The following is a 23,764-nucleotide window of genomic DNA, read 5'->3' as shown; positions in this document are numbered from 1 at the left end:
CAGGTGTTGTGTTTTCCTCCAAGAAGCCTGTCGTGCAATTTGTATAGAAATAGACATGATGAAATTCATACTCGTTGGTTTAGTACATTGTTGTGGCAGCTGTGATGGAGATCAGTCAGAACTCTTGGCATTCATGCCACCCCAACGTGAAACTTAAACAACTGAACAGAATGATCTGCTTTTCTTTGAGATCTACAGAAAGTCCATTTTTCCCTCTGGACTCCCACCCTTTCATTTCTATTCACAGTGAACAGAGCACCATTATCAGTTAATTAACTCTTATCCGCTTTACTGTTACAACACCAACGGTTTCCTGTGACACGCCGAAGCACAAGTTACAATGTCGCCGTTTATTAACACAACTTGATTTTTACTTCCATATGCATGAGGTACAAGCAGAGAGAGGGGAACTGTAGATCTATTTGTTCGGGTTGAAGCAATGAGACTGGAAGGTCAGACTAGATGTAATTAGTCAGAATCCTAATGACTTCTTTTGGAAACTGGCGCTGGCAGCCTGTCGTTCAATTTACGCTCTTGACTTTTCAGTTGCTCTTTATCAGTGCGATAATGCAGAAGTTAATCACCATCTCGATGCCATGAACAGCACTTGGATGGAAGCTGCAGGTGCCACAGTCTGGAAATAATGTAATAATAACAATTGAAATTTGCATTTTAAGCATTTTAATTGCATTGTAATGGGTTGGGCTTCCGTCCATACCATTGCAAATGAGACGTAGAGTAAGTGGGGTCCTTTACCTGGCTCTTTGTGTCGCAAAACTACAGAACAATGCCTTTGATATAGCACTGGTGCTCGTCTAATGAGAAAGTGGGGAAGAGCAGAAGTTTTCCAAAAAGAAGACTCCGTCTTAATTCAATCTTGCAGGAGTGAGGGTACACAGTCTTTCCAGCAGCTTTATTCCAACTATTAACTTGTTTCAAGAGTGTGAAATCAGTTAGTCGACCCCGCAAGACCAGAAGACATGAAGAGACAGAGGAGAGAGCACAAAAAGGATAAAACAATAACTTTCCCTTTGTAATTGGACCTGCGATAAAAAGGTAACTCAGTAACTCACCAGATCTCTGCTAATACGCAACCAGTGTAATAATGTAAAAAACACTAATCTACCAGGCATTGCAAAATCAACTAGGGGCCAATAGCATGCGCCCCTATCTTGTCTGATATAATATTCTAAATAGATGTAAAAGGTCGACCAAACAAAGACAGGTGCTGACGAATCATATCTTTTATCCAATATCTTATTAGGCAGAATCTCCAACATCAGCAGAGTTTGCCAACATGCCACATCAAAGAGTGTAGGAGTGGACGCGTCTATCCTAATTAGTATGATAGAGGGCTCTATCTCTCTCTCACACACACACACACAAATTCCTGTACGATTTTTGTGAGGACACTCAGTGACATAATGAATTCCCTAGCTCCTTAATCTAACCTTAACCATCACAACTAAATGCCGAACCCCTACCCCTACCCTAGCCCGGACCTTATTCCAACCTGAACCTTAAAACCAAGTCCGGATTCTCAAACAGGCCTTTGACGAAGTGAGGACTGTCCTCAATTTATAAAAACATCCTCAGTCTGAAGGTCTACAACTCAAATTGGTCCCCACAAAGATAGGTGTCCATACACACACACACACACCTGAGCACAACTCTGATTCCCTGCCGTCTGTACACACACGTTCCAACTATGTCCCTGGCAATGGAGGCATGACAAATCTTGGCACATTCAAACTCATTAAAATACATAGAAGCTGATGTGTAAATACGCACACAAAAGCCCGGCTGTAGTTTTGTGACATTCCTACACACACACAGACACACGCAACATACTCTCCAAGAATATTCCTGGTGATGGCAGCATGTGACATCTTGGCACATGCAGTTGAATTCTGCATAGTCAATGTGAATGGGTCTGACTGCCTGTCATCTTCTGTGGACTCACACTTCAAGCCTGTAAGCCGTTTCTGTGAGGGAGTTCCAGTTACTCAGCAAGCAGAGTTCGGCCAAAACATCAGGATTCAATTAAAATGTAAATTCTTGCTAAGCTGATAAACGGGAAAAAACAACAGTCCTCTCAGTTTCTCCGGCACCAAGCAGCGACTTGGAAGTTGTTGTGACGGACAGCAGGTGAGCAGTGAGGCCCAGCAGGGAAAATGCAAAATGAACACGAGGTCAGAGGTCGGCAGGATTCAGGCCATTCAGAGGGATTTGCAGACTGGTCTTGTCTCCGTGCCGTTTCACTCACCGCTTCTCTTGCTTCCTGCACAAACACCTATCTTCTGTGTATTGCAGGTCTTTGCCTGGTGTATTGACAGCTCCCAGAAAAAAAACTCAATCTGGTCTGCACCTGCACCTTTGAAGTTTTTCGACACAAACTGCACAAGCGGAGAGACATTGTTTGAAAGGAGCTGACACGCTTCGTCGACTCGTGGTACTTTCAAAAAAAGTCAGCAAATGCACGTCACGTCAAAACCCAATACGCCGAAGGGCAAATGCAACACTTTGGAACACTAACTCCAGATAGGAATTACAACACTTCTGCAAGTCAGATACATATTTCCAAACTGTTTCGGCACCAACTCTCAGCTGAGGAGGGAATTTCTAATTTTTCACTTTTCATCATTCAGATTAAGCCAGTGGTGGATATAAGTCACAAACTCACTAGCGTGGATGACAGCTTTCCATTCGGAGACATTTTCTGAGATTAAAAATGCAAAACGTGCCGACTCCAGAGACAAAACATTTTGCACTGCTTTCTTGCCGTTTGGTACTGGATTCTTGAACAATGGTTATAACACATTCTTAAAACTCAACAACGTGCCACCTCATTATGCTCGCACGCATACCTGTCTGCACCAGGTGCTCATCCTACCCCTCGTCTGACATCCAGACATCCTCACTTATCCTGTCATCACAAAGGCACAGGAGCAGGCCCGTCCCTGCCCTCTAGATTAGATCTGTACTGGTGGCCAAGGAGACATGATGAACCTGCTTATCATGCTGTTGACACTTGATGTTGATGGAAGCTGGGATGGACTGCAGTATTTTAAAAAAAAAACACTATGTGAAGCAAACCACACACACACTCAGTCCGATGACTGAATAGAAAAGCTGCTTTCACATTCTCAAAATCGTCCTGGCCCTGATATCATTTGACTCTTTCTGAGTTGTGCCTTGCAATCACTGAATTATGTGCCTCATTACTAATCAATGCATTTTAAATGACATTCTCTTATAATAACTCATGCATGTCCACCGCTGGATGATGATGGCCTCAAGGAAACTCAAGGATTATACAACCGTGGTGGAAGAAGTACTCAGATCCTTTACTTAAGCAAAAACTACCAATAAAAGAAAAGGGTGGAAAACTACTTTACGAGTAAAAAGGGTCTGATTTTAAATCCTACTTAAGTAAATGTACAGAAATACTTCAGCTAAAGTACTTAAAGTATAAAAAAAAAGACATTATTAGATTATTAATGCTGATGCTTCAATGCATAAGTTGCATTTTCCTGTTGCTGGTTGGATCTGCTTTGCAGGTAGTTCTGTCTGGTACTTCCCAACCTAAGGAGCACAAGATAAATCGGATCGGTGGTGAGATGATTCATGGGGAAGAAGAAAAACAAAGTTCTGTTACACAGATTTGCATTCATTTATTTTTGTTGTAATTTTTTGGGCCACAAACAGTTCTATGACACATATGCTGTATAGTTATATGAATTAAGTTCAGAGGAGCAAGTTGGGAACCTCTGGTTTAATCTTTAATAAGCATGTGTTTATGTAAAGTTGAAATCTGTAAAATATCTTCACACATCAAATAAATGTAGTGGAGTAAAAAGCATAACCACAAAGTAGTATAAAACGGAGACTGCAGGTAAAGTGCGAGCAATTTAAAATTGTAGCTCAGCGCAGTACTTGAGTAACTACGTTGTCACTTTCCTCTGCTGTTCTTCCTCACTCACACTCCTCCTCTGCAAACAAAACATCGTTGGTAGAAATGGATTTGATTTGCCCCTGAAATGCCCGAGCACCTGTTTAGCTCCAGTTTAGTGGGCAGTTTACACTTAAACTGACACGTTAAGTGTTTTAACGCTGACATGATTCACCCATTCACTGTTGTTTCTGATCTTTGATCTTATCAAAGTAGTTTTATATATTTTAATCGATATATGGATATTTGGCTACATCACACCCAACCAAAATAAGTTCGGAAGCCAGAAGAAAGAAGTGATGGTGTTCAGACAAAGAAAGGAAGAAATCTGTCAGCGGGTAAATGACCTGCAGAACCTATTAACATGAACTCTGTTGTGATGTTTTACAGTCCTTGCACAAGGACGCAATATGAATTTGTGGGGAGATACAAATTTAAACGGTGTAAAATAACACCGTTGGTCAGGTTACTGACGGGTATCCCCTCCTGAAATGACTTTGGGGTGGGAAATCAATAACAGGCACATTTTTGACATCTTATCCAGCCTCACCCATGCCTGGAATGTGTCCGTCTTGCAGAATTTAAAAGGTGTGATGTTTTTTTTTCCACGACCGCTGCATGCGTACTAGTCATTTCATAGGCAATTCAACCTACACACGTGCAAGGCTTGGAAGTGCAATATATCTTTGACGGACAAAGGAGAGTAATTGAGCCATCTATTCCGTTTCTCAAATGGCCTCAAAGACCTCAATAATCTTGGAAGGGCTTCGGCAAATATCCTTGAGGAGAGCGCTCCGTGTTGCATTCATTATACAGCTGTTTGTACTGAGATGTAATGATTAGTAAAGCGGTTTAAATGATGGATTGTTGCCCGTTTCCCAAAATGCAAATATTTCCCCTGAAAGCATCAATTACTCAAAGCCAGACCAGTGCACAGCATACAGGAGTGACAAACACAGAGTGCTTATCTAACTATATTCAACACTGACGCAATATATACTGTCACACACAAATACGTGAATGAACGACAGCTGCATTCTTGATGGATTACATCTATTTCAATGTGTAAAGAGATATCTGAATAACTGATCCAAAACAATGATAAGGCATGGAAGCACATTTTAATTCCCAATAATAATAATATATATGTTTTTACCATTAGAGGAATGAGAGCATATTTTATCATGATAAAAGAAGACCACATTTTTTGTTTTCCTCTTTTGTGGCTTGTTTTTGCAGTGGGCAGTCAGATTTATCTGATTTGTCTCATACACAATATTTCGCTTTCCAAAAAGGTTCATAATCATGTGTACACACATTGTGAATTGTTCGAGCTCGGCTGATTTGTATGCAGCTTAGTGATGCGGCAACTGAGAGGCCAAGATATGAAAAATTAATGTCCTTGAGTATCCACTCGGCTACATATTCCACAAGAGGGCTGTACTATTGATCTTGATCAAGCCCAAGTTTTTTCGGGGTTTTCTATATCTAAAGAATAAAACTTTGGAGCAAATCTCGATGCCATTTTTGTGTCACAAAAACATGTAATACAATGCATAAATCAATACTGAAGCGATGGCGACAAGGAGCACTGCTTGTGTCGCACTCAGCACACGGGCTCAGCAACAGGTGCAGGCGGCACAGAAACATGGAGGGGAGAGCATTGCTGGTGCAAGACTGCTCTCTAGTGGCACATCATAGAAACAATTAAAACAATACTCCGCATTTTTATCTCTCGTCATTACTGGTTGTTAAGACAGTTTTCTAAAATTAGACAAATCAAGGAAGACAAAAAAAAAAAAACCTGCCTGTGATGACAAACACAGAGGGATTTTGAAGAAACTTGTCAAATAAATAAAACATTATTTTGACAAGCATTTTAAAAAGGCTTTCCGTGTGATTTGACTCGTGCAGTTCTGTTTACTCGTCGCGGGAGAACCGTTCTATAATGTATTGCGTGTCTCTGGGGGAGCTTTTTGAAGTTTGCGCAAATAAGATGTCTCGGTTTGGACTGAAATGTAACTATCAAATCTGCTAAAAATAGAAGTGGCACACCCCAAAAAGGTAATTTCACATCAATAGAAAGAAAATGACCTATTATATGAAATTAAGGAAATGTGTGTAACCGGACACACACACACACACACACACACACACACACACACACACACACACACACACACACACACACACACACACACACACACACACACACACACACACACACACACACACACACACACACACACACACACACACACACACACACACACACACACACAGCAAGAAAACACTAGCACAATTATGAACAACAGTTTAATACAGAACAAGGATTACCCCCCAAATCAAAACACACAAAGCTACTAAGTGGAGAGATGTGATAAGTCAACCACCATGGGAATGAACACGAAGTAATCAAACAGGACATACATTACAGTGGGAGCCTGTAACTCTATGGTTTAGCTCGGCGATCGTCATCATGCTGCTGCTGCTGCTGCTATCTAAGTGATGCCAACGGAGTTCAAAGCTACATTCAGATTTGTACTTTTCTGTTGCAGACAGATTTTAAAAACACAGGAAAGGCATTAGTGATGGACGCTCCACGATTTGTCATCACAATATGAAGGATTATCATTACAACACATTTTTAAGTCTCCATGAAGACCCCCCTTATACTTTCCCAAAGGCCCCAAATACATTAGCACAGCGTTCATATTGTTTTTCTCTTTTTTGTAATGTTCAGAGTGTACACTGATTACATTGATGCTGCAACAAACCGGAAGTGGATCATTTGGGTGCATCGTGTTATTTCCGGATTTTCTGAATTGCAGGGACACAAAAAGCACAGTAACAACTTCTCCCAGAGCAACGCTACACCAGAGACTATAAACACAGGAAGTACACAGTTGGCTGACCTCTACCAGCCTGTGGTAGATTAACATGGATAACAAGAAACAGACGGCGCCATTAATAAAAAAAACATTTTTTTGGTTAGTCTTCATTTTGCAACAATTATGAAGAGAAAAAAAAAAGCGATAACTGAGTTGTTTTGAGCCTGAGTTTACAGCCCTGTGAGTATTTTTTTTTTTAAAGGATTGTTTTCCTTTTTTATTTGATATTTTTTTTTACAATACAATTCATAACTGATCTGATTATCTTACAGCTGGATCTACGACTACAGAAAGTGTTTTCATACGCGTTAAGGGAGAGAGCAACAGTTTCCTCCTCAGACTTCTGAAGACCTTTTGTCCAAAAGTCCACAACTTTTTAACAGACACAGAAATAAAAATCCATGTCGATTTGCGCAGATTTCTGGCATATAGGTGCGAATATAAAAGCAGCAACAGACGGAACCCAGCAGTAGAGGTGATGCTCAACGGAGAACAATCTCTTGTCTCCCTCCATAAAGTGTTCATTTATTTCACCGACTTGCTCCGCTTGTCCTCGCTCACTTCCATTCACAGATGTAATAGGCACTTGAATCGCCTAATGTCCCAGTTTAATCACCATGATGTATTAAACATAACCAGTTATGCTAATGAGGTAATTATTTCAGACAATTAGTGCATTCATTATCAAATAGTTCTCCGTCAACATACTTTGTCTTCAACTAACACGCGTGCCGTATTAATGAAGCATTGGAAGTAATAACAGTTTGCTTAAGTTGAAATACTTACTATTTAATATGCACGACTACGCAGCACTGAAATCTAATTAGACCGTCTACACTTTGGATTGTCTATAATGCGTTATTAAAGTTACCGAGCTCGGAACGTCTATACAGACGCACACAAAGGGGTCAAGTCGTATCTCAAATATTATGCATCCTGGTAGCAGGAAACTGAACGCGGCTCATTTCCCCAAACCTGCACGCAGAATGAGTCAACTGGTTAGATATGTGAAAGGAAGTGGCCTTGGACAGGAGGGGAACAACTTTATCAAACGGAACACACTTATCGGAGGGAATCGGTTTCTCTGCTTATCCGTGTCTCGCGGATTCCCTGTGAGCTTGGAGGTGAAGGGTACCATCTTCCTCCTTTAGCTGGGAGGCAGGTTCTGCATCCCTGACTGAGGCACACAGGCTTGCTGATGGCATCCGTTATTGCCAAACTCAGATGACCATTTCTTTTTTTTTTTTTACACACAATACAAAGTAGAAAAAAACAACTTGGATCTATAAACCACCAAACGCACATTCATTCACACATCTGCTCTCCCGCGATGAGAGTCAGACGGCTGGCTACGATCACTGAGGTTGAATGTAGGAAGGCAGTGCATGGAAAAGGCAAACTGGTATCAGGGATCGATTAGGTGGACCTGCTCTCGGACTGGGGCTCACTGGGGCTCATGGGGACGTCTTGTTGACCCACTTGTGCGGGGGGGGACAGTGTGTAGGGGGGCGGGGCTTCGTTTACGCTAATGGTGTCTGCCTCAGCAATGAAAGGAGCTCGGTGGGAGGGACGAGCAGCGTCGGTCTCGTCGACATGAGCACACTCGCTGTAAGGAGGGGGCTTCAGATCGTCCTCTGAAAAGGAAAGGAGAAAACGGGTCAACCGGTTGATCAGCGGTCTAAAAAAACACACATATGCATTAAAATAACCTTCAATATTAGGGCTAAACGATTAATCAAAACAAAGATTGCCATGTTTACACTAGCGGCATTGCATCAAACGACGTTCCAACAATTTCCCAAAAGTGTGCACAGGAAGAGACGGGCTAATCTGACGAGTAAGAGAGACACACAGGAGCAAAATGCGGCGCTAGAATATTTTATTTTTTACGAAAAACAATGTGTCAGAATCTCCGAAACCCAGTGATGGAGAGGAAGGACAGACAAACTTCGTCGGATAACACTGACCCCAGAGCAGTGGCATCCAGAGTCCTCCTCGTCGCTCTCATCAAAAAGAATACGGTTGCAGCATTTCTTTTGAATTGCTTCTCGTCGCCAAGTTGTTATCTCAGTCTTCTTACTGTCCGCTCAACCGTTTCCCTGGTTCGCTGAACTCTCATTGTGAAATTCTCTGCTTTTTAGTGCGAGTAGACAACACTCTGATAAAAGGTTACGCGTGAGCAGTCGTCTGTGAAGACGATGGCGTACCATATTTTTTGATATCAGATATCTCAAATGGTTGCAGAATTAGATTGTACGCTAATTTGTATCTGCGCAGAAAGATAGTTTAATTTGGAAAGTGTAAGAAGCAATGTTATAAGGCTGCAAGACCCACCGAGTGCTTATTATACATTCAAATATCTGTATTAAAAGCATGCCTGTCTTTGACAGGAAAAAAAACAGCATATGTGGGGGCGAATATGAGATCTTGTAATAGAATTAGTGCTGAAACGTCGCCACTTCCACCCACTATAACCACATCCTGCTGTCAGACGGAACAAGCACTTCGGATGAAATTAGATGCCGTTTGCATAAGAGGAGACCGAATCTCGATCCAAAGATTCAACAGCTGATCTGGCCAGCGTGCGTGTTCATTCACGAGCACGCAATGACATGTTGAGAAACATAAAAGGGGAACACCGAATAAAGGAACTCACCAAAGTGTACTTTGCCCTTTTAAAAGCAAACAAAGTACTCTGTGTGTGCATACATGTGAGAGTTCATTTAGAATCAGAAGAGACAAGTTAACTGATGAAAGTAATGCTCAGACTGCACCTGGTGGTAATTTGCTGGTTGCGGCTATGATCCCTATAAATCAGTAAGGTGCACGAATCTCCCAACTGGCAATCGATGCACCGATTCTGATGCTAATGCTGTCCTAATGCTGGTGGTTTTAAAGGAAGGGAAAGGAGAGTTTTTGTCATGTGTAGTTCCAGCCTGTGCAGGTAACTGGATGACTACATTGTACTCTGATCGGTGATTGCGGTTGGGGTGAACATCAATATTTTGCTACCTTAGAAATTCCACTGAACCAAGTGTTTGAAGGGAAATGTTGCTCCCCGTTCTCACAACATAACAGCAAACCGGGCGGTCGCCTGGTAACATTCTGGCCTTATGTTGCTTAAATCGCCGCCCGGATGAATATGGGAGCATATTTTTCACAGGACCACAAATAGCACATCTCAATAGGAGCACAAATCAACCTACAGTTTTGCACAGTAATCCTTTGATTTCATTTTGTGCTGCATTACACAATGACAGACAGTTTGTCAAAATCGGTAAAACCGTCGATAAATTATTGGATAGAAAGGAAGTCACTAGTAGCAGCCCTCTTCTACTGCGAGTAGAAATGAAGCATGTTGTAACAAAAGGCTCAGTTATCGTCTCCTTGTCAGTTTAACACATCTAGATAAGCCATCTCCACTGAAGCCTTCTCACGGTGACCTCGGCTCGCTATCACAGAAAGTGAAACTATGTAGAGACAGCGAGTTCAGGGAATATTCAGTCAACAAACGAGGTGGACTTTCCCCATTACTGTGGTAGAAAGGGTCAAAATCTAAATAAAAGCCGTCTTCCTGTCTCCAACTCAAGCAGCAGACACATGGTACTGTGCAGAGATGGGCAGTATTTCTATTACTTGTATTTGAAATACGTATTTCAATTACTTTTGAGTATTTTGTATTTGATAGGGCCGATTAAAAGTCGAACGTAATTTGTAACAAAATACTCCAGAGTGGAGTCATTTTGTATTTAAAATACTCAAAATACTTTCTCCACGAATCAAAAAACAGTTCACGAGTTCAGTCTTCAGATCTTCAAGTTCAATGGATTGTCTGCCAAGGTAAATATTGTATCTGAGTGTGACAGATGTCAACTAGCTTGATGTATAATTCATGTCTGGGTCTGGCTACATAGCCTATTGTATATACATGGTGATGGTTATAATATCAAGCTAGCCGTCGATGCCAACATGCTAATGACGCTAGCATGCGGTCTAGGCTAGTGCATAGCCAGTGTTTAGCAAGTTAACTTATCAGTCGAGTAGTTAGCTATAGGAAGAGGGAGATTGGGAGCTTGTATGTCATGAATATGTTCTTGTTGATACAAACCAAAGTTTATGGGCTGTTAAGTCCCATTAATACAAATATATATATACATAATCAAGTTGTTGTCTTTCAATAGCTTTGCTAAGTTACACTGACATTCTGCGACTGTTCTTCCTGTTTGTGGGGTTCACCAGAGCTTTGTGTACATTATATAAACCTGAATGCTCTGCTATACCACATTGTGAGAAAACGGAAAATCCAGAAAAAGTATTTCCTATATTTTAAATACAAAATACATGTATTTTGTTACATTTTCTGGCACCAGTATTTTTGCCCATCTCTGGTACTGTGTTATAGTGTGTGTGTGCTACCTCCAGAGACTGCCTCATATGGTGGTGGCATGTCCAAGTGGGAGAAGGATGCAGCTGGTGGCAGAGCTGTGGAGGGCTCTTCTATGGACAGGTCATCCTGGACACCGTACCAACTGGGCCAGACAGACGTTTGCTGTAGAGGGAAGGAAACACAACGGTTAATGACAAACACACACACAAAAAGCAGAAGCATAAATAAATACACCAGTGAACATAAAAGCTAAAGCCAACGACACAAACGTCAACACCGCTGCTAACACTATCAGGATACCAACTAGGCTGGTTTTACTGTACACATCTCAGAGGTAATTGCTGCTGGCCATGATTATAATCTTCCTTTAATCTCTTTGCTCCAGGCCTAGATTGACAAGCACTTTTATACACACTGAAGTACGAGCGCCGCTAAAAACACACAGCCAGACAGTATTCTAGAAGGAGAGTATACGTGACACGGCTGCCTGCGTTACAGTTCTTTTCTGTATTTTCACATGCGCTTTCCCAACACGGGGCTGACCAGCACGGAGCGTTTTCAGCCCAAACCTGATGAACCATGTTACCACCCCGTGAAGTCGTTTACACAAAATGCAGGCGCAAGACGTCCAACAGTGAATCACGTGAATGGGCAGTGGTTGTCTACATTACATATCATTTACAAAAGATACGTTTTTGATTTCAGTCGTTTTAAATACAGAAAGGTTAGTGCAGCAAGCAGCCACATGCATGGTCAGTTGTATTAACAGATGAGTTAGAGAGGTTAGTAAGTATCTCTAAAGGTTTGAGCATTATAATAAACGTGTTAGCCATTTTATCTCCTCCATCAGCTGTGAGGAAGCTCTCAGCTCTCGTTTTTTTTTTTTATTACCGATTGATGCCTTTGACTAAGATTTTAATTAGTTCAAACTAGCCATCCTGTTGTTGTGGGAGTGATAGAGTGTGATGAAGAAAGATGCAGCACAAACAGACCACGCCAAGATTATAACAGTCGCTCCTATTTCTGTAGACCTACAGAACTGATAAATAAGATGAAGTTCAATAATCTAGGAATCTTCCACTCCTCTCTCTGGGCCGATATGTATCAAATGTTTCTCCCGTGGCTCTTCTGGGTTCACTTTGTCGTTTTATGTAGTCGTGAATTAGACTGTCCAAGATGCTGAGAGAGTGGTACTACATAAAGACCCCCCCCACACACACACACACACTATGTTTGATTCATTTAAGCCCAGGACCTCCACGAGTCGTCCTGGCGTCTCTCCAGAAAGCGTTCCGGGTTATGGATGACCGAGGGGCCTCCCTGCTGCACATTCCATTAAAATCTAAACAGGGAACATTACACACCAGACGAGAGAGGGAACAACGGGGAGAGGAAGGAAAGGATGTAGGAGAGGATATAGAAGCAAGCAGAAGAGCTGTGGAACAAGGACCTATTAGGAACAAGAATAGTAGGGGGTAAAAGGAGAAAAGGTGTGTGCAAGGAGGAGGTAGGAGGACTTCAGGGGTCGTTACTTGAAATGCAATTGGCAGCATTTCAGCTATATGGCCTCAACTGTATGTCTGAAAAAGAATCTTAAATTGGGTTGAACTTCCTCTAAAAATCAGACAAATGTTTCAGATAGAACACAGGATATGTTCACCGATGTGGGGAAACTCCGGCCAAAAGTCCAGTTATCTTAGAGTTTTAACGGCTTCATTTATTTTTTTAACAAGTGGGGCATTTCCTGTTACACAAATATTCCAAGCAACTCTAAAAATATCACAGTTAGTGCCTCTTAGATGGGAGTACTGCAATGATAAATACCCCTAAAAGCTGGGGCAGTAACAAGCGCAACAAGAAATGACTAAAACAATGTTTTATGGAGACGTATAAATGTATCATTTGTGGGCAAAAGTTCGAAAAAGCAAGGGAAATCTGTTTTATATGATTCACGGAGCATAGTTTGGGAAGGTTCTGAAACCCTGGAGATCGCTTCCAGGTGTTTTAGAGAGGCAGTAAAGCAGAAATGCCCCCGAGGGGTGGTGGTGGGGGGGGAGACGCACGGCCATGATGGCTGTCTAAACCTGTGGCATAGCCGGCAGAAAAGACTTGATACAAATTGACGTTTGGGGAAAGGCATTACTATTCGAGACGCATCACTGAAAACATCAACTCAAATAAAACTACATTCAACGAGCACCTGAAGGGAACAATACAAGATAAGGCCGCATTTACAAAATATGTATGTAAAGGCATGCGTGTCAGCAAAATGTTAGAAGTTACAAAGCAAACGGAAAGCAGCTCAAACTTATCACATTCACTAATCAGAATCTGAGACTATCCTTATATTGGATATTTTCAGATGTAGGGAAAGCACAAGAGGCATGCCGTGCCGTCTGTGTCTTTACCGATATTTGCACACGAAAAAAATCTCACATGCATGGTTGAAATCTTCACAAAAAAAAAAAAAAAAAATGTTCCGGTTTTCTAACTGAATGACTGTCAAGGCTGTGACCCGCTCAGCGAGATCTCTGTTGTCAACAAAGTCAAACAAACACACCAGAAAAATGTAAACCAGAAGCCTGCACCCATTAATACACATCCACACAGTCGCTCAGTATGTCACAAAGTGAACTGTAGCCCGTCCTGTGAAAGCAACAGACTGAAAACCACATGAGAGAGCAAACAACTCCTCTGCAAAAATGTAACACAACTGTGACCTTATTTGACTTTCTCGCACCGCAGCAATCTCCACTCGGATGAAATCAGCCACAGTTCTGAGAACAGGGCCGGACTTCGCTTTGTGATGCACAACTTCCAGTGCGCATCTGGCACTGGGCCAACGACGCTAAAGGCAGTTCAAAGAGGAACGCCATACCGTGCAGATAGTCAAAACAGATTCTTGATCTTCAGCGCAAAAATAGCTTGTACGCTTTCTGCTTGGATTTGAAAAATTTGTTTGGCAGAATTCTCTCAGCTCTCCCCCAACCGTGACAAAATAGGCAGTACTCCAAGATGTATTGAGTATTTTTAAAGACATCGAACACATTTATTGTATACCAACAGTAATGTTGTGATAGACAGCACGGCTGTGGCTATGTACTGAGACACACCAGAAAGCCTCTCGTAGTGGAGCTGCAAGCTCAGATACAACAGGTACCTAAACAGTGACTCTCTCAAAAAGGACCATACATGTGCTTCCAGTGAATGTCGAAAGCTCCACCAGACTTCAAGTCTTTCCAGCAGAGATGCACAGACTCTGACAGTAGATTGTCTGCAAGCCAATTGTCCTTCATTGCAAACAGGACATCAAGCAGGGTCATAGCAGCCTCATGTCATAGCCATATTTGTCATCCAAAATGTCAAAAAGGAAACACATTTGCTGCCACGTTACTCACTCTATTTGCTGAGTGTACCATACTCAAGTCTCTCAGCCAACGTAGAGATTCTGGTTAATACCTAAACTTTAGATTAGGCTAAGCCATAATAAAGGCAAAGCCTGGTGACCCAAAAAACCACTTCAGCCAGATTATATGTTTCAAATGTAGGACGTGTGTGTGTGTGTGTGTGTGTGTGTCTGCACTTACACTCTGTCTCTCACACATCTGATGAAGGTAGGCCCTTCCTCCAACAATGACTATCTGAGCATTGCGTGGGTTGCTCAAGTACGCTGCCAGCTGCCTTTGTCTTGATCGGTACCAGCACACGTAGAAGAATATCTTGATAATGATAAATATAATAACAACTCTGAAAAAGAAAGGGCGAGAAGGGGGAATGAGTTAGGGATAGGCAACTATACACATCAGTTTTATACTCCCATCTTTAACTTTAAAAACAGCAATGCAATAATAACTACATGTTATACTCACATGTACCAGTACAGCTCCATTTTGGTGAGATGTCAATCAGTCAGTAGAGGCTCGCATAGCTGATCCCAGGCTAATACCCCAACTTAGCCCTGAAACCAATAAGAAGTCTTAGTTCTTCTTCCCTGTTCATTGCAGTGCTTCATTTAAACAAGCGATACACAGTTGTAGTCAACACAAGCTCACTTTTACAAAAGCAGAAGCTCAGAGCATCTCACCGTTTGAGCTAGGTTGAATTTAAACGTTAAAGCACTTTCTGTAACTTAAAACAGATGGTACGTTTAGCACGACGGCTAACTTTGCTAACGTCACCTAACTCAGCTGAATGCAAACAGAGGAACAGGGTGTTGAACTTACTGTATAGCGACAACTCGGCCTCGTGAATTAGCTTAAACGGTGTGCCATTCCCCTCGTTGTCTCGGAGATGTGATGCGAGTAGAGCTCCAGGATCGAGCTGAGGCTAACTAGTTTAGCTTCAGCTAGGCTAAGCAGGATAGCAGGCCACAACAACAACAGCGGCTCAAATTAAACTATCTTACGTTAACGTTACAACAAAACAACGAAAACAGACCTGTTTTATGAACATACCTCCTATTAGCATATACAAGATTACTAGCTAGTTGCTCTGCAAGCTACTCTTTAACTTAATCTCAAAGAAACAACTAACGTGAAACTAGTCGTACAGTTTCAGCTCGCAGTAACGTTTACTGACTTACGTTAGCACACCCCTGTCCGCTGGGTTCACAGTGGGCGGTGTTCACAAGCGTGTTGCCTTTAGTGTTTCCCGTAAACTGCTCCCACTATTTATCGATAGTTTTCTGCGTTCAAGTGCCGTTGTTGCTGTAAGAAAATGTATTTGTATTTTAGTGACCCGTTATATTAGCAGTATTGATCTTATTTATGCTGTCAGAGGATCATGTAAATGACGAATAAATTATAAAAGTATGGCCCCTAGAAGAAAAGTACAAATGGTAACTTTATAAAGGACTAAAAACAGTAATAACAAGTTATACCTTCTAGAAGATTACGTCTCAATATTGTTATATACAGTATATGGTCTCAGCAGGAGCGCTGTCACAAAAACAGACACACAACAAAGGGATCGTATCTATATATTTATATAGATATCTGAGGCGTTTCATTGACGTCCATCATAAATTGTATTATTTCCGAGGATCATTTAAGGTAGCATAACTTCGTCTGACAAAAAGAATGAAAACAATACCAAATCATAAATATATTTTGATTAAACATGTCTTAATATTATACATACATATATGTTGATCAAAAATACATTCAGTCAGAAGCGAAATTAATCCGACAGCCAAAAAATAGGTCAAATCAGAGGTTCAGTGTTTCCCCGTGATACCTTCAAATATGTAGTGAAAAACTATTTAAAAACATCCATTCAAATTGATGTAAAATGTAAATTAATTATAATATATAAAGTAAAAGGTCATATGAGGTTGTTCCTATCTCGCGACTCTTTGCCTCCATCTAGTGGTCGGTGTTTGTAACGCAATTTACCATTTCAAAAGGTCTACCACATACAGTACATATTTATATATGTACATTGAAGAGAAAAGCAGGTCTATCACACTATACAGAGTGTGTTGTTGACTGAGGTTATTTCTAAGCAGAATACAAGAAATCTGCAATATGTTTAAGGTATCTAAAATGACAGAGATCTCACATAGCACTTAATTTCAATAAAGCTTAAAGATCGATCATAGTGAAATCAATAGTTTTATGAAACACTGAGAAAGAAAATTTGTATATATTCAAGTATATAAAAGACAAAATTTTTATTACAATTTAAAAGCATCTTTGATTGCAGGTAATTACAAAATGCAGGTAATCTTGTAGTAAAAAAATGTATCTGTAGCTCATGTGTATTATTTATTAAACAATAACACAAACAAGATGATTGTCATTTCCGGTGAAAAGCTCACCAAATGCTCCATTATTGTGGCAAAGTTAAAGAAAAAAAATTGTTGATGTTTAACACAAGTTTTTAATCGTAAATTAAAGTTACATTTACAGTAAATCTTCAGCTATTTGTCCAATAACACAAACACATTCGTCACATTTTCACAACGCGTTTTCAGTGAAGAGACACTTATGAGTCCATTATCTTCCTTATCTGTTATCTTCCACAATGATGGTTCGTCTTGGGTAGGTCTCTACTTCCACAAATATGTAACGGAACTCATATTTTCCAGTTTCAGGATTCTGTGAAATAAAAACAGAATCTTAATTTGGTGGATAGAAGGATTATAATTATCACCACTGTACATTTAGTCTCTGCTGTCACATGTGGAATTACAATTCTTAAACATTACGGTACTTTGGTATGTCCCATCCATTTCATAAACTGCATTTTTACAAATACCAACCTCTTTTGACTCGGAGTGCACAGTTCCTTTGCGGCCTGGCTCGGAGCCCTCGATGTAAAACTTAAGTCTCATATGCTTCAGTCCATCTTTCATGAACTCCAGATGACTTAATGTGGAAACACAGACACAAACACACAAGATAAACAAACAGGATCCCTCATCACTACTACCACACAGATGCTAACTTATGAACAACACAATCTATTTGAAACTCTGCACTAAAATGTGCAACTTATTCATTCCCTCTTACAACAACAATAAACAACTTACACATAGTAGCAAAATACCCACCTGACTTGCTGCCTCCTTCCTCGACGGGTAGTCTCCCCATAACACTTGATTGGCTCCCCGAATGCACCAATCACCTACATTTTCAATAAACAAAAATGTTTTTTTGCACTCCACTTTTCAACAGGAGAGGACTTCAAAATGTGCACTGAATTGAATGTAGAATAGGTAACATAAACTACAATACACAATCCAATAATTGTCACGATTAATTCATGCATTCAGTGCAACACTGCAACGTTAACAGTTTAGTCGTGCACGTTTGGAGGAGATGTTGTCATTAGATTATTGAACTGTTAGGAAGAGACACTGCCTCAGCAACATGTGATCCCTTTCTTACCTCTGGGTACAACTTGACTTTGTCGAAGGCTTTCCCATAGACTTTATTTGGACTCGAGGAGGAAAACAGCTCTTGGAACACCACATACAACAGCCCACCTGCACCACGTGCACAGAACAACACACATTACTGCCCCATTCGCATTATTTGACTTAAAATGAGATGATTATTCTGATTTAAATCTTGAGGTTGTAGTCACCTGTCACCCCGAGCCCAATGACTACAACTATCAAGTAGGTGAAGTCTCTGCCAGCTTCTTTCACTGGAGGATATTGAGGGTTGGAGTTAGTAGACAATCGGTCAATAAAATGAAGAAAAAAAACTGTTTTTAAACTTTAATGCAATGCCTGTTTGTCAGTGTCGGTGTCTTGCTTACCTTTCTGTGTCGCTGAAGTCTTTGGGGTCCCACTCTGGTACCTGGAGACCGACCTGTCTCTCTCTTCGGGGCGGCTTTGGTTTCTGGCTGTAGAATCGAGCGAGATGCGCCTCCGTGTCTGTGCTTGAGTTACGCCGCCCAGCGCTGGCACGACAGACGAGGGAGCCTCGACTCTTCTGTGGAAGGTCAGTCTCGAGACCGTCGACACTGTCCTGTGCGCGTGGATGAGCAAGCTGACTTGCGTGAGTTTACATGTCTGGTACTGTGTCGCTGTCTGTTGTAGATTCCGGTGCAGCAGGGCTTTCAGTATCTGCGTGTAAGCCATGATTACGTCCTCTGTGAAGAGAAGCACAGCCAGCTAGCAAGCGGAGTGTGTGCTACGACAGCGAGCAATAGCTGTAGAAACTAACATGCACCTACTGCAGGCTAAAATAGTAATAAAGTGACTTATTATGCGTCATTAATGCACAATTTACAACACTGACTAACCTACTCAGGGGACTCGGACACTACGCTCCTGTGCTGGTCTGTGTCAAATATCAGTCGCGCTACTTCACATGCCTTATGCGCATAATGTTGACGTCACGCGCCTTCGGGTTCATGGGAGACGGAGTTTTTAATGTAGCACCAAATGTAGCTCCCTTATATTTACAGAAGACAATAGCCACACGTTCACAGGTAGGTATGTATACATTCATGGTATTTTAAATAGTTGTTAATACCATAAAAATAATGACATGTATAAAAACGGGCTTCTTTAAAAGAATTATTGTTCTGAAAACAAAACAATAAATACAATTTGGTTCCATCTGATAACATTTTCCTTAAATCAGAACAAAATATTGACATATGGTTACATTTTAACTTGATATGAAAGTCTGTCAACATGTCAGCGCACCTGAATAAGGTAAAGATCTTTGTTTGGGTTGAAATAAGTATATTCAAACAACTTTACCCATGTGTTCTGAATTTTTTTAACTGTTTAATATAAACTTTGTTGTTAAAACCTACAAATTTCCGGAAAGAATAGCTACTGAGTTTATGACCTAAGTATTCTCAATGCCCCTGAACAGAACAGAATAGAATAGAAAAGCATGTTACTGACAAAATAAATCATCACAATGAAATCAGTAAACATCAGTTTATTGAAAACATTCTGTCCAGCATTTTCTGTTATCAAATTAATATGCCAACGAGTTAAAAAAAAACACCACAATGAAATTAAGTTTGACAAAGATAAAGTAAGTAATTAATGTTCAGACATCTGTGAAATGGGAATAAATAAACGTTAGTTGATGGGTCAGTAGAATCACGTATTGGCCTCTGCACCATTTAATGAATTAATATTTTAAACATTCAATTTTTTGTCTTCTCAACAAGGCTTTCTCTACTTGTTTAGATATAAAAACAACCTGATACTCTACTGTAAAGAAATGACATCAAAATAAGAAATATAATGTGAAATCAGCAGCTGAAATATGCAATTTCATATTTTGATGGTAACATGAAACTGATTTTAAAAAACCTGATTGTTTTTTTTTTTCTCCAAGAACAACTTTACATTAAAGGTACTCTAAAAAAAAACAAAGTTTCAGTCCCGTATCAGATATCATCAGTGTTCCACCGCTCGCTCCTCAATCCCAGCCTCTTGTGGAGCACAGGTCACAGGTGTGGGGAAAATGCACTTCTGCGGTCCCAAAGCAAAGAAGAAGAACTTGCGTACACCACAAACTTTTTTTTTTTTTTTCTCATCACAGATCTCTACATTGGTAAAGTTGCTCAGGGCAACAGTTCACTCAAGACGAAAGGGAGTTAAACCTTAGCTTCGAATGCTGTCAAACTTGGCAAGATGCAGAGGAATGATGCTGCATCTGTCTGATGTATCTGCAGAGAAATAAAAACACTATTACTTTAAGTCTGTTCTGGGCCCTACACTCTTCTCGTCTGCTGCTTGGGCTGCTTGTGATGATCAAATTGGTTCAGACTTACTTAAATACTCAGCTGTCTGCCTCCGTCTATATACGGGAAGATGAGTTTGTGACTTTGTGTGTGTGTTCAGGAGAGAGTAACGAAGAGAGGAAGAGATGAGTGTGAGCTGTTTTGACCGCTTTTCAAACATCTATGACAGAAGTGTGGGCAAAACAATAAAACACAGAGACAACACACAGACATGAGAGCAATGCGAGTATAGAAAATAAACATTTTATTGAGTATGTGCAGACATACGGATCTGTGTGTGTGTGTATATGGAGGAAAAGTAGAGCATGGATGTAAATAATACATACATGACATTGAATACAGAAAATAATGTACACATAGATGGTAAACACCATAAAAACAGAGACAGTAAGAAGAAAATTGGAACTCAGACAATGACAAAGTGTGAGAAAAGCGATGTCATCTGTGAGTGAGTGCGACTAGTTTCTCATTGTGCTCACAGCTGATCTACTGTTCTCTCCTTCCATATATTAAAGGTTCTGTTTCCTACAAAAGCATCCTGCCAACAGCGAGCGTTATTAGAGTGTGAGGCTGATCCGTTCCTTGTGCAGAGTATATAGGGTCCACCTCATAAGGACAAACGTAAAAAGTCCCTTTGAACCTTCTAGGACTGATTTTATTGTCCTGCTTGGTGAAACAAATCTTTTTGGTTTGGGTCTTCTTCTAAAGCCAATCAGCCACAACAACAAAAAAACGAACATCTATCTATTTATGAAGGTGAGACATGGATGCCGTGTGTTGACAGTTTGAGGACACACTAAAGGGACAGAGGAACTGTTGACCAAAAGCCAATACAAAAAGAAAAAAGGAGAAGCTTTATTGTCATTTATTTTACAAAGCATCAATAAAACCAGCCCTGAAAGATAATTTGAGTAACTGTAAAAATCATCCTTTCAATTTGTACTAGTATAAAAGTCTGTTTTAATACAAAGATATTAAGCTCTGACAGTAGAAGAGAGTTAGAAGACAAACAGACTTGAAGTAAATATGTTTGCCGAAAAAATAAATGTCTTTGTCAAAATAAAAATGTCTCTCAGAAAGTTAGCCAACGTATTTAAAAGTGTGAAAAATGAAAATGGTGAAATTCATTTGCGCAGTTATCTTCACCCAATGATTTGGATTAGCAACAGCATGCAGTGCAATTAATTTATTTTGAAGATGCTTTTTTTCACTACTCTCTATGTCCTACGACTTATGCATTAGTGGATGGGGGGCTTTTCATATTTTAATGTTAGTAGGTTAATGTTTAATGGATACAAAAGACGCATGCACAAGCCACACATCTCGGCTTTGAACTTTTATCCAAATAAAACTGCTTCTGGGTATTCCAACAGCTTTACATTTATTAAGGTTAAATTTTCACGAATAAAATAAGTCTTCCTAGATTTGAAAAACTGCAAGCGTCTATAGTTTGCGCTAAAAATCATAACATGTGTGCTATTCATTTGAAAAAGACATGCTTAGAAATAAACATGACGATGTTTGATCACATCAATTTAGTTATCAACGAGGAATCAATGACTATGACAGATATGTTTCTGACTAACATCCCAAATTTAAAGATTAATAATGAATAATCAGTAATCATGATCATTCTAAAAGGTCCATCTCTTTCCAGTGAGACATAAAATCTGGGCTGACTACAGTACGTGCAGAGCTGATGCGCTTCACAGCATTTCATCTAGTCCTTTGTGTTCATCTTTGCACATGAATACATTTTCAATATCCGTTCGTCAAAGTGTCCCTTCATCATCATCATCATCATCATCATCATGCTGGTGTTAATCTCCGCTCCTCTTTTTCATATGTGAGTGACGCCCGTTCGTACTGATCCAGGATTGCACTATTCTCAAGAAGTCTACATGATGGAGACAATGCAACATAATGTAGAACATAAGCAGACACACCCACCCACACACACACACACACACACAACACGACAGCACACTTTACACGTTAAAAGACAAAACAATAGGTAGCACTTTATGTGACTGCTCCATGTTATGCAAGCATAAAGCTGCAAGCACGAACTACTATGACTCTGCGTTGAAATGTAACTTTTTAATGAACAAGTTTCTCGTCATCGCTTATTTACATCTCAAATGTATTCATCAAAATGTTTGTATTACCGTATCGCATTATGCTTATTATGCTTAACCTCATGAAAGCACAGCCGTGGAGCATACACATGAACTGTTACACACAGGCATAATAAATACTATGCTTCACAATTAACCAAACGTAAAATCAAATACGGCAAGTGACATAAACCATGCATAACTTTAGTATACGTGTGTGATCAGTAAATATTTGGAAATTACAAAGAGATTATGTGCTTTCTTTAGTGTGTGCAAAAATCATTAATAATTTCATGAAAGCGTGGGGTTGCGTCTGCTTTCCAATTTGTGCTTTTATGTGGACTTATTAAGTGACTTCACATGAGTGATATGAATTATTTTCTGTGGGCCTACTGGGAGAAAAGTGCAGAGGTTAGACATATTATTTGATAACATTTTCAACTAAAGATGATTGAAAAAGTCCATGCTAATGAATGTCCACTGAGTGATACAATGTATGTCCTCGGGAGGACATACAGTTAACTTAAGCATCACAAAAGACTTCAAAACAAACTCAGTCGGAGGGCAAGATGGCTGCAAGCAAGAAAACCATCTTGGTGACAATGAACAAATAAAAAAACATAAAAAAAACAATATAAACCCGGGCAAAAATCACAGAAAAAGGAAAACTAACTCACATTAAAGTATATACTGACTGGGCAAATGGTAACTACACAAAAACATATAGAGATTTTGATTGTTGGATAGGGTTGCTTACCTTGAAATTGTCTCTTAGACCCTAGTTGTGTTGTACTCTGATTCATGTTTGCTCAAAGAGCCAATGAGGCAGAACCTGAAATGTCATGGCTCTTTCATTTAATATCAAATTCCTTTTGCATAGAGAGGTCAGAATGCATAATGTGCTACATAACAGCAAACAAAAACGTCATTAGTGCTTTGCTAGTCTCTGGGAGCCTCGCATGCAGACTTGTAGAAAATGAATAAACAGTAAAGACCACTCTGGAAAGAGCACATAGAAAGTGCATGCAGGAACGTATTCCCCCCCCCAAAATGTACTCCGATACCGTCACATAGTGTTTTTGTAAACATATACAGTTACTTTTCAAGCAGTCATGGTGCACAAGTGTCAAGTACACAATAAAATATATTTTTTTTAGATAGAAAATCTTGTTCATGCCAATATGTTAAGCTA

General features: G+C 40.2%; 3 protein-coding genes across 3 annotated transcripts in view; all 3 read right to left on the bottom strand.

Annotated features, from left to right (window-relative positions):
• Window positions 1-6,249: 6,249 nt before the first annotated feature.
• On the bottom strand, window positions 6,250-15,787 carry LOC306712373 (uncharacterized protein). Its single transcript, XM_079181622.1, has 5 exons — window positions 15,454-15,787; window positions 15,100-15,188; window positions 14,818-14,977; window positions 11,260-11,392; window positions 6,250-8,477 (listed from the first exon to the last, which is right to left on the bottom strand). Exons 2-5 carry the CDS (start codon window positions 15,117-15,119, stop codon window positions 8,260-8,262), a joined length of 531 nt encoding a protein of 176 aa, XP_079037748.1. The 5' UTR covers window positions 15,120-15,188; window positions 15,454-15,787; the 3' UTR covers window positions 6,250-8,259.
• A 1,195-nt stretch (window positions 15,788-16,982) lies between these two features.
• On the bottom strand, window positions 16,983-19,036 carry timm21 (translocase of inner mitochondrial membrane 21). Its single transcript, XM_079181239.1, has 7 exons — window positions 18,986-19,036; window positions 18,497-18,832; window positions 18,320-18,382; window positions 18,121-18,218; window positions 17,784-17,857; window positions 17,493-17,598; window positions 16,983-17,328 (listed from the first exon to the last, which is right to left on the bottom strand). The coding sequence occupies exons 2-7, from the start codon at window positions 18,819-18,821 to the stop codon at window positions 17,236-17,238; spliced, it is 759 nt and encodes a 252-aa protein (XP_079037365.1). The 5' UTR covers window positions 18,822-18,832; window positions 18,986-19,036; the 3' UTR covers window positions 16,983-17,235.
• A 4,307-nt stretch (window positions 19,037-23,343) lies between these two features.
• neto1l (neuropilin (NRP) and tolloid (TLL)-like 1, like) overlaps window positions 23,344-23,764 on the bottom strand; it is a gene marked incomplete at both ends in the record, with an annotated part of 56,606 nt that continues 56,185 nt past the window's right edge. Inside the window, one exon of the mRNA XM_079181329.1 lies at window positions 23,344-23,404. Coding sequence (XP_079037455.1) covers window positions 23,344-23,404 — 61 coding nt within the window. The remainder of the gene's footprint in view (window positions 23,405-23,764) is intronic.

The sequence above is a fragment of the Pholis gunnellus genome (genome assembly GCF_910591455.1).
Source record: "Pholis gunnellus genome assembly, chromosome: 20".
Lineage (NCBI taxonomy): Eukaryota > Metazoa > Chordata > Actinopteri > Perciformes > Pholidae > Pholis > Pholis gunnellus.
The sequence above is the reverse complement of the archived record's forward strand: the minus strand, read 5'-3'. Positions and strand labels throughout refer to the sequence as shown.

Excerpts from the sequence above, each read along its gene's own strand:
- LOC306712373 (XM_079181622.1), bottom strand. The coding sequence starts at position 15,119 with ATGGAGCTGTACTGGTACAT. Across the intron at positions 14,978-15,099 it reads ATGGAGCTGTACTGGTACAT|AGTTGTTATTATATTTATCA; the intron begins GTGAGTATAACA and ends TTTCTTTTTCAG. Across the intron at positions 11,393-14,817 it reads AGATGTGTGAGAGACAGAGT|CAAACGTCTGTCTGGCCCAG; the intron begins GTAAGTGCAGAC and ends TTCCCTCTACAG.
- timm21 (XM_079181239.1), bottom strand. The coding sequence starts at position 18,821 with ATGGCTTACACGCAGATACTGAAAGCCCTGCTGCACCGGAATCTACAA. Across the intron at positions 18,219-18,319 it reads CATTGGGCTCGGGGTGACAG|GTGGGCTGTTGTATGTGGTG; the intron begins GTGACTACAACC and ends CACGTGGTGCAG. Across the intron at positions 17,329-17,492 it reads TGCACTCCGAGTCAAAAGAG|AATCCTGAAACTGGAAAATA; the intron begins GTTGGTATTTGT and ends TTTATTTCACAG.